Raw genomic sequence first — 13,707 nt, 5'->3', positions numbered from 1 at the left:
CCACAAAAAATGCTCTCTACCTGTTCTTGGGAAAATATTCTGTTTCTCAAAGCACAAAGATTATTGTTTCCCAGTGAAAGTGCAGCATTATTTGCTTGGCATTATTTGTTCATGCCAAGCACTGACATATAAATGTAGGTAAACCCATGCACATTTAAAGACTTGCTTGGCAGAATAGCTGTTTGAAGGCTTCATTGACAGAAAAGGAGTTTGAATCTTAATTATTTATTGTTAAGTATTCAGACCCATTGACTTGTAAATACTGGTATAATGATCACACATATTCCTCATACTTTTTATTCTGAGTAGGAGTTTCTAGGCGCATGGGATGGGGGAAAAATATCAATACAGGCCATGTTCAGTGGATCAGAATTAAGAGCCCTCACGTAACTGTGTGTTTCCTGCATTTACTAAGAAATGATTAAGCACAGGTAGGGGTACATGAAAAGCTTCAGTTGAGTCAGGGACTGTTTGTTCTGAATTTTTTCTGTCTCCCTGTTCAGTCAGCATTAACTTAAACATGATGTTTGGGGTTCTTCATTCACTTGTTCTGGACACAGGATGAGGATGAAAGCCATTTATATTATGTGTGCAGAGTAATGGTTAAACTAATTACAGTCCAGAGATGATAACAGGCTTTGAAATCATTGAGGCCAAGCAGAAGAAAATGAAGGGTAATAGCTGCTGAGCGTAAAGCATGGCCGAGCCCCAAGCTCCTCGGGAGCCCTGTGTCGACCCCAGGTACGGCACTCAGCAGCTGGCTGCCAGCAGTGCGTGGGCTTCTTGTTAGATGTTTTATTTTCCAGGACTAGCACATAGGTAGGCACTCAGCAAGTATCTCCTACAGGTCTGAGAGCAATTGCTAAAGAACAGGGTTATTCATGCTTCTGGTTGTGATGTGCTAACTGCATTGTGGGGCAGATTTAGTAGTTAAGATGTTTATAATTGAGAAGAAAAATCATCCCTAATAGAAGAGAGTCCTTCTGTTCCCCAAGCTTATTGTCATAAACAACATATGGCAAGAGCCAAGGCTTTTTCTGGTGCTTGGCTTGGAACATAAGAGTTTTACTTTACCTTGTTTTCTTACTAGCTTTCTCTACTTCAGCCATGAGGGCTGAGAAGCTAGTTGTAGTTTTGAAACTGCCTATTAACTTATTAATAGAAAATAAATCATTAAAAATCATTAAACCTAAGAACTTTTGCATGGAGGCAATAGAGAGACTAAAGGGCTCGATACATTCTTCAAATTGACCAGATTCTGCAGTGAAAGGTAAGACAGCAATTCTATATCTCTATATTGGCTTATAACCTCCTTCAATCTCTCATCTATTCAAAGTTATACTAAGAGGATAGAACAAGAATACACAGTCATTCCATTAAGGACTTGATTGGTTGAGGTTGAGGGAATTAAGATTCTTGTCACTGGTATTCTACAAAAGAATACCCCCTTACTCATAGGGACTGGGAGAGATAATACAACACACAGGGCTTGTGCCTTGCAGGCAGCAGACCTGGGTTTGATCCTCAGCACCCCACTTGATCCCCTGAGTGCAAAGTCAGGAGTTAACCCTGAGCACTGTCGGGTGTTGTCCAAAAAAGAAAAGGAAGAACCATGAGTCAAAGAAAAGGAAGAACCATGAGTCAAGTGGAAAAGAAAATTCGATCCTAAAGGAAGGGAAAGTGTGTATGTGTGTGTGTGTGTGTGTGTGTGTGTGTGTGTGTGTGTGTGTGTGTTATGTACATACACATTTTGTTAGGAAATAAGTTTCAGGATGTGAATGCTAATACAGAGTCAGTCCGTGAGCAACTCTAACTTAGTGTATCCCAGATCAAAGAATACCCAGATGGCAGCTTCTGAAACCGGGGAGACAGAGGGTAAAACTTACTAACAGTTTATAATCATGGCACGGATGGCTGTATTCAACAGTAGTAAGAGGTAGTCAGGAGAGTAGCATAAATACCTTCTGTTCTACAAACCACCTCTTAGACAGATGTCTTATGAATATACCTAAGCCCTTTTCTACCCGTTACAACTAGAGCGATAACACAGCGGGTAGGGCATTTGCCTTGCATGCAGGCAAACTGGGTTGGATTCCTCCGTCCCTCTCGGAGAGCCCGGCAAGTTACCGAGAGTATCCTGCCCTCAAGGCAGAGACTGGCAAGCTCCCCGTGGCGTATTCTATATGCCAAAAACAGTAACAAGTCTCACAATGAAGACGCTACTGGTGCCTGCTCGAGTAAATCAATGAACAACAGTGCTACAGTGCTATTAACTTAAAGTATGAAATCCTTACTCACACTACAGTGCAATCTTGTATTGATTTACACATTTTTTGACCATTGCAAACACAAGTTTGTTTGTTTTCAAGATGCTTAAAACTTCTTTTGGGGGTTGGAGCTATAGCATAGCAGGTAGGGCATTTGCCTTGCTGACCCCTTGGCTGACCTGGGTTCTATTCCCAGCATCCCATTTGGTCCCCTGGGCACCACCAGGAGTAATTCCTGAGGAGTGCAGAGCCAGCAGTATCCCTGTGCTTCACCGAGTGTGACCCAAAAAGCAAAAAAACAAACAAACCAAAAAAAAAAAAACTTCTTTTCAAGCAGTATTAATTATATGCATTCTTAAAAAGAATGAAAATTGTAGGAATATATTGTTTTTTATTCAGGATACAGCAAACAGTTTAATACATAAGAATTTTGGCAAATTATTCACATTACTATCCCTGTTCAGACATTAACAAGCTTCACAAAAATATTTCAGGGTAAGCAAAGATAAGAAAGGTGTAACATGGCAAGAAATTAACTAGTGGGCATAAGAACTTGTACGAACTTAATATTCTTAGTGCTCACATTGGTTATGTGAGGGAAAACCAATGTGAGAATATGTGAAGCATCTGAAAATGAATAGAGCTTTACATCCAAATCGATGGCATCTCAGTATATGCATGGTTTTATTGTGTATCTTTAGAATACAGTGTTTACTCTTGAATATTGTAGAAGATTCTTGGGGAATGGTACTTTGCATAAAATAATTTATAATGACAGGTCATTAAATAACATGTTTTCATTCAAGTTGTCCAGAATTGTTTTTTTCCCATCAATGTTATAATAACAATGTTGAATTAAATAGCTTTTTCAAGGATGTTGAAAAATGTGCAGTATTGGAATGTATATCAGTTCCTCATAGCATAAAGTACTTTAAAGATCTCGTTAAAGCTGTTTAAGGTCTTGAGACTAATAAAGTTTTTAATGGGTTTTTTCTGTTGTTCATTCCTTAACACAAATTAAACAGTAAAACAATGACTGTCTTGCTGCACTATTGTTTTACTTTTACATGAATTAAAGGATCAAATCCATTGCAAAACAAAGGTGAAAATAGAAATATAGAAATGCCATTGTCTGTTTTAGTGATTTTTGGGGGAGAGGGGGGGTAGCTGGGCCACAGCCAGTGGTACTCAGTGCTCCAGTGCTTACTCCTGACTTTGCTCAGGGATCACTTCTAGTTGGGTTTTGGGACCCATTTGGTACCAAGGACCAAACAGGTCAGCCACATCAGTGCAAGCACTCTACCCAATCTGCTATGACTCTGCCCCTGTTTTACTGATTTTTTTTTATGAGAGGGAATGGTTTGTGGCCATATCTCTCAAGTGAAGCCTGCCTTTGTGCTTAAGAGTGACTTCTGGGCTTGCTAAGGGTGACAGTGATCGTAGCAGGTCAGTTACATGCATGGCAAGCTCCTTGCCCCCTATAGTTTCACGCCATCCCCTGTTTTGCTAATTCTTAACATGTTTTGGCTTACTGTTAGTTCCCTTTTACTATCTAATGACGACTATGACCTCACCTCAGAAAAAAAAAAAAAACCTGCTAAGGCATGATGTTTATGTAAATTCTCTTATGAAACAAATTTTTATTCAGTTTTATGAATACGCTTATTTATGAATAAGCTTGTGTTGTAGGACCCAAGCTTATCAAGAAACACGGCTTTGTACTGTGAGGGAAGTCTGGAATGTACCTCACAGTGCTCTCAGAGGTAACAGCGTGCCTCAGGAAGCAGCGGGTAGCAGCATCCTTACCTGAGTTCCTGCTCCTCCTTGAGCCCGGGGCAGTGGGTTGAGTCTGCTCCCGTAATCACATGATGCTGAGGATTTTCATTTACCTCTCAGAGCTTTGGCCGACTTGTAAAAGTAGGGATACTAACCCACTAACAGGGTGACTGCGAGTGTCATTTCTGCTCAGTCAGAGAGTGTGCCGTGTAATGAAGGTGCCGGTCAGCTCGGGTTCCCTTCCGTGCTTGGCAAAGACTATAGGCGTCAGCCACGATAGATCTTCCGTGAGCCCCCAACACCCAGGGGCTCTGCTTGAAAGATTTCACGTCATGATATTCTGTATTCAGGGTCACAGGCTCTTCATGTGGGTTATATGGGTATTTAAATCCTCCCATTTGGGGAAAATAACATGTCAAATTTACTTTAAAATATACCTCAAATCAAGAACAGAAATAGTCTTTGTAAAAAACAGTATTGCTTATATACTTGATGCAGTATGATGATTGGTTACTTCAATAAAGAGGACCTTAAATGGGGCTCAGCCTTTTAAATCGGGTTGAGGCACCAGGGAAAACTCATTATGTGCCCCTGTCAGAATGAATGAAAACAAAGAGTCCGAAGCCCAGCGCGCTGCCCTGGCGTGTACAGTTGCATGGCTCTTGAGAGGTTGCTTGGTGGAGGTACAGCAGGCCTGAGGACCTTCTGATTTTGTGACCCTTGACTGTGATTACTTACACAGAAACAAATCAGTATTCTCAAATCTCCGGGACCTGAATTTTTAGGAAATGGGCCATTGTGATTGTTGTAATGTTGATATTTCCAACTAAGAATTGATTGACAAAGCTTAGTATGTATTGGCGACTATTTCTGAAATATCTTTGGTGGGGTCAGACAGATGGTTCAGCTTACCTTGTACACAGCCAACCCAGGTTTGATCCCCAGCATCCTATATGGTCCCCCAAACCTGCTAGGAGTGATTCACTGAGTGCAGAGCCAGGAGTAACCACTTTTGGAGCCACTGCTAAATGTGTCCCAAAACACCAAAAGAAAAAAATAAAATATGATAGACTACTTCTTATGTTCCATCAATTCATGAAAACAGTTTAATCATTGTTAGGGTTTAATTTTTTTTACAGTGATGATTCTCTTGTATTAATTTCCACCTTAATTTGTTCCTGATAATCTGTCAAACAAATTTTCAAATAGTGCAATATAAAAAAAAATCTGCTCAAGTATTCATTCAGCATCTACTTTGAACAAACTCTACTAGTTACCACCATGGATTAACAGGATACTGTCTCATACTCCATGTCTGTAGCACTGTAGCACTGTCGTCCCGTTGTTCATCGATTTGCTCAAGTGGGCACCAGTAACGTCTCCATTGTGAGACTTGTTGTTACTGTTTTTGGCATATCAAATACACCACAGGTAGCTTGCCAGGCTCTGCCATGCGGGCAAGATACTCTTGGTAGCTTGCCAGGCTCTCTGAGAGAGGTGGAGGAATCGAACCCAGGTCGGCCGTGTGCAAGGCAAACGCCCTACCTGCTATGCTATCACCCCAGCCCCATACTCCATGTATGTTTGATAAATATTTTTAAAGAAATATTAACTTTATATTGTCAGTGCTTTTGAAAGAGCACCTTTTCTATTAAAACTATATGATCGGCTAAAAGAAGAAGTGTTTACAAACTAAGTCCTGGCTTTTGATTTGTCACTAAGGAAGTTCCCTTCAATTAGATATTTACTTTTTCCTTCATTAATCTTTTTTGCCTGATGATAGGAGAAAGGTGGCTTTCCTGTGTTTTCAAAATACCCTTGAAAAATATTCACTCTGGGAAATCGGAGTTGAGACATGCCACTAAAATGAATTTGCAAAGCCTGTGATCAGTTGTTCATGAATTGGGTTTCTGGGGAATTAAATATACTTCTGAACCAACATTTTTAAAAGGCCTGCAAATTAGGGAAACCATAGAAAATATTTTAATAGATAGAAATATTTTGATTCACTTTCTAAATGTCTCTTCAGACTTGTGTAGAGGTAGTGTGTTAAGTGGCTTTCTGCAATATATCTGTCACTGACAGGAGTTAAGAGGCCATGTGATAGAAATGCAGACAGGTCCTAGCCGGCACAAAGTGTGCAGAGAGCTGCTTCCTGCCTTGTAAGGGAAAGAGGCGCTGTCCTTCTCCAGTAGCATGGCCCAGGCAGGGGAGTCTGGAAGGTGTTTCCTGAAACCATTGGGGGCAACTAGGGCTTGTTAAATGGGTAGGAAAGACTCAGAGGCCAGGAGACTGGTTCTGTGCCACACTACATTCAGCTTGGAGAGTGTCTGGGTGATGTTGGTACCCTTACCCTTCAAATGGGGTGAAGAATGTAGTGCTGGAGCAGTCAGGCGGTGAGCCAACCTGGTGAGCGGAGATGTTGGGGTGAGGGGTAGGATCTGACTGGGGCACGTCACTCTCCTTGCCATGAGGATGTAAGAAATTACCAGACTGAAGAGATAATACAGTGAGTAAAGCACTTGTCATGTAGTGGCTGACCCTGATTCAAACTCTCACACACACCTTATATGGCCCCTCAAGCTCCCCCAGGAGTGACCATCATGGGTATGTGTATGTATATGTATGTTTAAGTGTGTACATACATATACACATGCATGTACATATATATATGCACACACATGTAAACACACACCATTGTTTTCCTGAAACCACCCACATGCTGGGAAATATAAACACTTCCATCCCCATGCCGTCTAAATCCATGAATAGCTGGCTGATGTGTTGGGGTCATTGCTGTGACAAGCTCATCTTAAAACACCCATTTAACACACCCTGTGAACACAGAGCCTAGTGAGACAGGATGGTCTCTCGGGACCCCCAGAGATTTTCTTCTAAATCTTTCCTCCTTGTTGCCCGTCCAGGGTCTACTTCCCTCCACCAATGTCCCTAGTTCCCCTCTCATCCCAGCCTGCCTCCATGGCAGGTACTTTTTCTTGTTTCCTTTTTATTTTTTTCCTTTTAGGCATTGTGCTTTACACTACTGTTGCTGGTAGGATATCATGACATACCCCTATTTAGAAATACCAAGCGTCTATAATTTCAACTACCTCTTTGTAGCTGGTGAGTATCAGAAAGAGCTAAGGTGATTGGAAATGATCATCCAAAATTGACAGCTCTGCTAAAGTAGATTGGCCTGTCAGTGAATTGAAAATCTATTGCTTTCAGCTGCTATCTTTTAAGATACATTTGGAGAGGTTCTTAAGTTCTGCGTGCCTTGCACACATCGACCCTGACTAGATCCCCAGTACTTCATATTGTCCCCTAAGCACCTCCAGAAATGATCTCCAAACACAGAACCAGAGAATGCCCTGAGCAACGCCTCTGTCACCCAATATCAAAACAAATAAAACAAAAACTGACATTTGCCCAACACTCAGGTACCAGGCTTGCTTTAAATACTTTATAGATACCAACTCATTGCCAGTCATATAGAAAGGGTTTCGTTAATTTTCTTTTCTTCTGTAATTACCCTGGAACTTTTTTCCTCTCTCTGTTTACTGGCTCTAAGTTTTAAACTCTGCTCCAGGCTAATTTCAGTCTGATTTTTAGCTATAAACTAATTCAAGTCTGATTTTTTTTTTTTGGTAGAAGAACCTTATGGATAGAAGAATGTTCTTTCCTATACGTCAGTGAGTCTTAGCTTAGATTATTAAGGGATTATGACCCTTAGTTCAATCATAATAAGCCCTTAATAAACTGGTAGTTTTCAATATCTTGTAATAGGAAAGCTAATGATAGTCATTATATGATTATTTAAGAGTTAACACAAAGGGCAATAACATGCAAGCCCTTGATGGGAAAAAAGCAAGTTGGTCATACAGAGGAAACGAGAGACAGATCATGGAGAGACCGCTTGTAACATAATTCAACTACCTTGGAAAATCTCAAGGTACCCTTTCAGTAACACTATTGCAAGCCACGGTGCCTAAAAGGGAAAAAATTAGAGAGACAGAAAGAGATAGAAAGGGGGGGAGATGGAGGGAAAGAGGGAAAGGGTGGGAGAGGAAGAGAGATGTCTACCATAGAGGCAGGCTGCAGTGGAGAGGGTATGGTGGGAGGTGGGCAGGAGGGAGGAGACTTGGTGGTGGGAAGTGTACACTGGAGGAGGGATGGGTATTGGAATATTACATGACTGAAACTCAATCATGAACAACTTTGTAACTGTATATCTCACTGTCACTCAATAAAAAAAAGTTTTAATCTCAGGAAAGGGAGCTGGGGTAGTAGTACAGCAGGTAGGGCATTTGCCGTACTTGAAGCCAACACAGGTTTGATCCCAGGCATCCCATACAGTGTCCCCTGTGCACCAGCAAAAGTCATCAATGAGTGGAAAGCCAAGAGTAACCCCAGATCATAGCTGTGTGTGGCCCCAAGACAAGCGAACAAAAAGTCTCAAGTAATTTAGGCAAGCCACAAAACTGGAACAAATATTCCCATCACATATCTGAAAGGACTTGTAATTCATATTATCTCAAGAACCCTTACAGATCAATAAAGACAAATTAAAAATAGACAAAAGACTTATAAACATATTCTTCACAAAACAAGGTATTCCAGTTGCTTCTGGGAAAAATACACGAAAAGGCACCTTTGGGCAGTTAGATGAAAATCAGAAGCAGATCTCCCACTAGCATGACTCAACTGTACAGCATGTGAGGAACAGACAGAGGAGGATAGAGAGTGACCAGCGTCTCGTCCTGTGCTGACGGAGTACAGAATGATCCAGCCTTGGGGAAAGTGCTTCTTACAAAGTTAAACATTGGCTTCCCTTGTGACCCAGCACTTTTGAGGATCTGCTCTTCCAAAAATAAAAAAAAAAGCTTAAGTCTTTGAATATTCGCACAAAAATGTTTTTGAGATGTTAAAGCTCTGAGCAAGAAAGTACAGATTTCTCAGTGGAATGGTATTACTCAGTGTATCGATAATTGACAATACTGTCTTTCAACTAAAATTATGCATATAATCATGTGATTCACTGTTTTGTTTCAGTTTAAAAGTGTCCATTTTTGAACTGATGACCAAGATCATCAGTTCCTCATTAGAGTTCAATCATCTTATAATGGAGAGCCTGAAATTTTTTTTTGAAGTGAAATTGTTTTATTTAGAGCTTGAAAGAGAGGAAGAAACCTCATCAAATAAAGTACATACCCCGCATTGAGAGATGGGGAATTCCAAAGTCGAATGTGTGTAGGCAAAATTATTATGTGCAAGTTGACTTTTGTTATGGAGACTCCCCAGGGAATGCCCACGGCCAGGCCTGGCAGGGCCATGCCACTCAGTGTGTCCGGGGTGGGAGGCCATGTGCTGCGCCCAGGTCATACACTTTGTCTCTTTATGCAGCCTCCTTAGCCCCAGCTCTTACTCTTCTGATGGATCGCCATTCAGTTTTCCAGAGGCTCTGCCACTTTCTGTCCCTGCCAGCAGCCTATGAGGATTTCTCTTTCTCCATTCCCATCCCCTTGAGCTGTCTCCAGGGCCCCTCGCAGACCACTTGCTTAATTTATTCAGTGTCTATCTCCTGCCATGATGCAATGTATCTCTAGTCTAATACTACTAAATTTTGTATTTAAATTTTTTCTGTTCAGGTTCGGAGTGGGTGAAATTTTGATGGGGAGAAAAGCCTTCCTTTCTATATCAGTTTCATGATGGTTTTGGAGTTAGTGCAGAACAAATCTTGAAGCCCCCTGCCTTACTATCATTGCTTTATAGGACACAACGTTGTTGCGAATACCTGACCTGAACTTTTCCTTTTCTTGAAGGTGTATAAGGGAGAAGAAGCCACATTCCACATCTCAGGCCTCCAGTCCAACACCGACTACAGGTTCCGCGTGTGCGCGTGTCGGCGCTGCTTAGACACCTCTCAGGAGCTCAGCGGAGCTTTCAGTCCTTCGGCGGCGTTCGTTTTACAGCCAAGAGAGGTCATGCTTCCAGGGGACATGGGGGGCTTAGATGATCCCAAAATGAAGAGCATGATGCCGACTGATGAACAGTTCGCAGCCCTCATCGTGGCTGGCTTTGCAACTCTGTCTATTTTGTTTGCCTTTATATTACAGTACTTCTTAATGAAGTAAACAAACCCGACAAAACTAGAGGTATGAATTTAATTAATGCTACACATTTTAATACACACATTTATTCAGATAGTCCCCCTTTTTAGGCCCTTTTGTTCTTTATCTACTTCTCATTTTACAGATTTAGCTAGGAAAAAAAAAAACTATCAGTGTTTTGGTGCACCTTTTTGAAATGCAAAACTAGGAAGAGATTAAACTGGATTTTTTTTTTCAGGAAAATTTTAAAAAGAAGAAAAGTAAACCAGATACCAAAATGCTAGCTTTTTTTATTATTACATTTTCTTTAAATTTTTCAGATAGGCCTTTATTCTCTTTTCACTGATGTCTTGTGCAAACTTTTGATTTTTTTTTCCTTCCATTGCTACCGTTTAGTAATTTATATTCACCAGTCACTGCTTATGTCTTGGTCATCTGTAACTGTGAGCATGAATCACAGTGTGAATAGTGACAGGGCTAGGAATTCAGTGTTGTCAGAGTGTCACCACACAGCAACCACCACAGCGACGGCATATAGAAGATGCGTTCACTCAGATAAGGCTGCCCTACACCACCCTCTTGTCTCTCAGTTATTTAACTGCGTTTAGCTCATTTAAATCAAAATGTGTACTTTAACCTAAAATGTTTTAATAATCTGTATTTCTTATGATTTTAACACTATGAGCTGCCTATCTCTTAAGAAATCAAGTAACCAAAACGCACCTATAAAATCATGGAGCATTATAGATTTTTTTTTTCATGTTGATTCATAGCAGTAATTTTAAGAGGGCATTGTGCAATAGTTAGTTGTTTCCTTGTTCAGCTATTTTAAAAGCTGCTTTAACGTGTTCGTTTGTCTTTGTATATAACTACTCCTAATCTAATCACTAGAGTTATTATATATTCTGTTGTGTTTGACCAGAATTATCTGATGAGAACTGGTGCCAGTTTAGTGCCTCTGCCCGTTGTCCACGATGTAGGCTAGTTGCGAGCAGTCTTCTCGATGTTAGCTCACCATCTTGGGAAGTTTTGTATTAGGCTGTTCTTTGAGGTATCCATGAAGTGATTGAATTGCAGTACCTTCATTCAGTGCACACATTTTCAGCCTAACAGCAGGTGAAAATTGCTAAAAGCCAAGAGAGTCATCTAAATTTGTAGTTCCTTTGTCTGTGGGGTTGCCCTGACCTAGTGTGGAGCAGAAATGGTATTTGGTGATAAGCACATGGTGTGGGGGGGTCAAGGAGCCTAGATTCTCTCGCTGGATCTGTCACTAACTTGCTGCGTGATCTGAACATGTCACTTTACCTCTCTGTGCCTCAGTTTTCCCATGCATTAAAAAATAAAATGAAATAAAATGGGGATTCTAATGTTTGTAAGTGCTTTGAGATCCTTGATCAACAGGTGCTATTGGAGTGCAAAGTGTTACTCTTGCATGTTTGAGTCATGAGATAATCAATTTTAACCCAAAGTCATTGGATTATTTATATGAAGTCCATAATGTTCGAGTACCTCAGGGACATTTAAGAGTTGGAGGTGCAAATATATTCCAAAAGGGTGCAACAGACACAGTGTATCCCCCTGCTTCTGTTTTTGTATATTTTTGCTACTTGGTTTTTCTTGATCATAGCTATTTTGTTCTTGGTCTATGTTGTCTAAGATTCAGTATCCTGTACTAGCTTATAATATTCCCATACCAAAGTCATGGGGAAACCAACATTATTTTGTTTTTGGTTTATTTATACTATATTCTGCATACAGTACTTTAAATGCCAATTACAGTGCAATCTTTATTTATTGTAAAATTTTTTAAATGTACTTATGTACTAATTTTCCCTTGTAGCATGTTATTTTCGTGTGAGTGTTTTATACTTTTTGTAATTTTAGGTCAGTCTTGTTCCTTGGCAACATCTGTAGTATTACCAATCTTCTGACATTTTCTTGTGTTTATAAAGATATACGCATCTAGTGCATTAAATGCCAAAAAAAAATTCATTATCAGTGATTGAGACGTTTACATATACCCCCAAAACTCATAATCATCTCTTGAAAGAAAATACTAAGATCAATGAATTATTCTGTGTGCCTATATCAGTGTAGTAAGTACTAGAGAATTGTTCTGTATTTTGTTATTGAGTATAATAATTAGGTTAAGTAGCCTCCCAAACTGATGTCATCAAGGTAAATCTATTTTTGCCAAAGTTCTGGCCTTCCAAAACGTACCCCTCTATTTAAAGGTGTTACGACACAGTGAACCATTGCAGCTGCATTTTCTGAAACAATTCCATACAGGAAGAGAGATTTTTTTTTTTTTAGCAATGAAAATTCCACTAATTGCAAGGGGTAGAAAAACTCCTTTTTTGATAACACTTTAGAACTGCTCAAGAACTTCTTAGAATTGGTCAAAGTTTTTCAGTGAAGTAATACTTACTGCAGTCCAAAATTTCTCTGGATATGTTATCTATTCAAGATCTTCCTAATGTCTGTTTTATCTGTTTAGCCATCAGAAAACTGAAGTGTGTGGAACACTAGCTGCTGGCACTTTATTTTATTGCTCTCTGTTATTTGGGCTGCATTACTACCCTTTCAGTCCAAACATTTTTACTCTGTCTGGCACTGTTTTCTATCACAAGTATGTATATGTGATACCTATATATAATTCTCTCTATATATTGCCATTACACATGAACAGTAAAATAAAGTGTTATGTTAACCTTCTCTCTTTGCCCTTTTGCATCACGTAGGAATGAGTGGCTTTCTGATTGTCAAACTCATCCCTGGCACAAGAAATTCCAGTCATGTGAAACAAACAGCCCTTTGTCCTCAAAGACATTGTATCAAAAGAAAACTTTTTTAAAAGATTTTTTCATATTACCTGCCTTGTTCTTATCAACTTGAAATGTTGGCATTTTCTAACCTTGTTTTGTTGGCTACAGTAATTCAGTATTCATGTCAAAATTGAAAAGTGCCCTAATTGAATGTGTTTGAATGTTATCCTTGCACAATTCTTTAAATTGAAAGACAAAAATGTTTTACCTCACTGTTGTTGAACATACATTCCAAGCTTTTCAACTTTAGGAGAAAAAAATTCATATGTTTTTCCTGTATTGTAAATTTTAGACTATTTCATATACATTGTATTAAAACTGCCATATCAATTTTAATGTATAGATTTTGCAAATACTATGCTATATGTAATACCTAACTGTATCTGTAGTGTATATGTAATATATTTATGCCCAATAAATGTTTTAATTCTTTCTGATTTAAGTAGAATTTTTCTGCTATAAATAAGATTGCTGTTGTTTACGTTTTAGAAACAAACCTGTTGCAGAAGTTGCTAGTCCGCATGGCTTTAGCGGCCAGCCTGGTTGGCAGAGCAGGTATCTCTCACGAGGGCATGCTGCAGTCTCGCTTTACTGTTTGTCCCACGCAAGGTTACTTCGAGGAGCATGCACTCTGGTGAATCACTTGGCACAGGAAACCCTACACAATCATGGAGATCAAGTGACTCAAAACCCTCTGTTCATTTTAAAAACAACCATGAAATTACCCAG

General features: G+C 39.7%; 1 protein-coding gene across 3 annotated transcripts in view; it reads left to right on the top strand.

Annotated features, from left to right (window-relative positions):
* FNDC3B (fibronectin type III domain containing 3B) overlaps positions 1–13,415 on the top strand; it is a 362,568-nt gene extending 349,153 nt beyond the window's left edge. For all 3 annotated transcript variants that reach the window (XM_055128349.1, XM_055128351.1, XM_055128350.1), the window contains one exon: positions 9,866–13,415. In XM_055128349.1, coding sequence (XP_054984324.1) covers positions 9,866–10,177 — 312 coding nt within the window. In that variant the 3' untranslated portion in view covers positions 10,178–13,415. The remainder of the gene's footprint in view (positions 1–9,865) is intronic.
* The last annotated feature ends 292 nt before the right edge of the window (positions 13,416–13,707 follow it).

The sequence above is a fragment of the Sorex araneus genome, chromosome 2 (assembly GCF_027595985.1).
Source record: "Sorex araneus isolate mSorAra2 chromosome 2, mSorAra2.pri, whole genome shotgun sequence".
Lineage (NCBI taxonomy): Eukaryota > Metazoa > Chordata > Mammalia > Eulipotyphla > Soricidae > Sorex > Sorex araneus.
The sequence above is the reverse complement of the archived record's forward strand: the minus strand, read 5'-3'. Positions and strand labels throughout refer to the sequence as shown.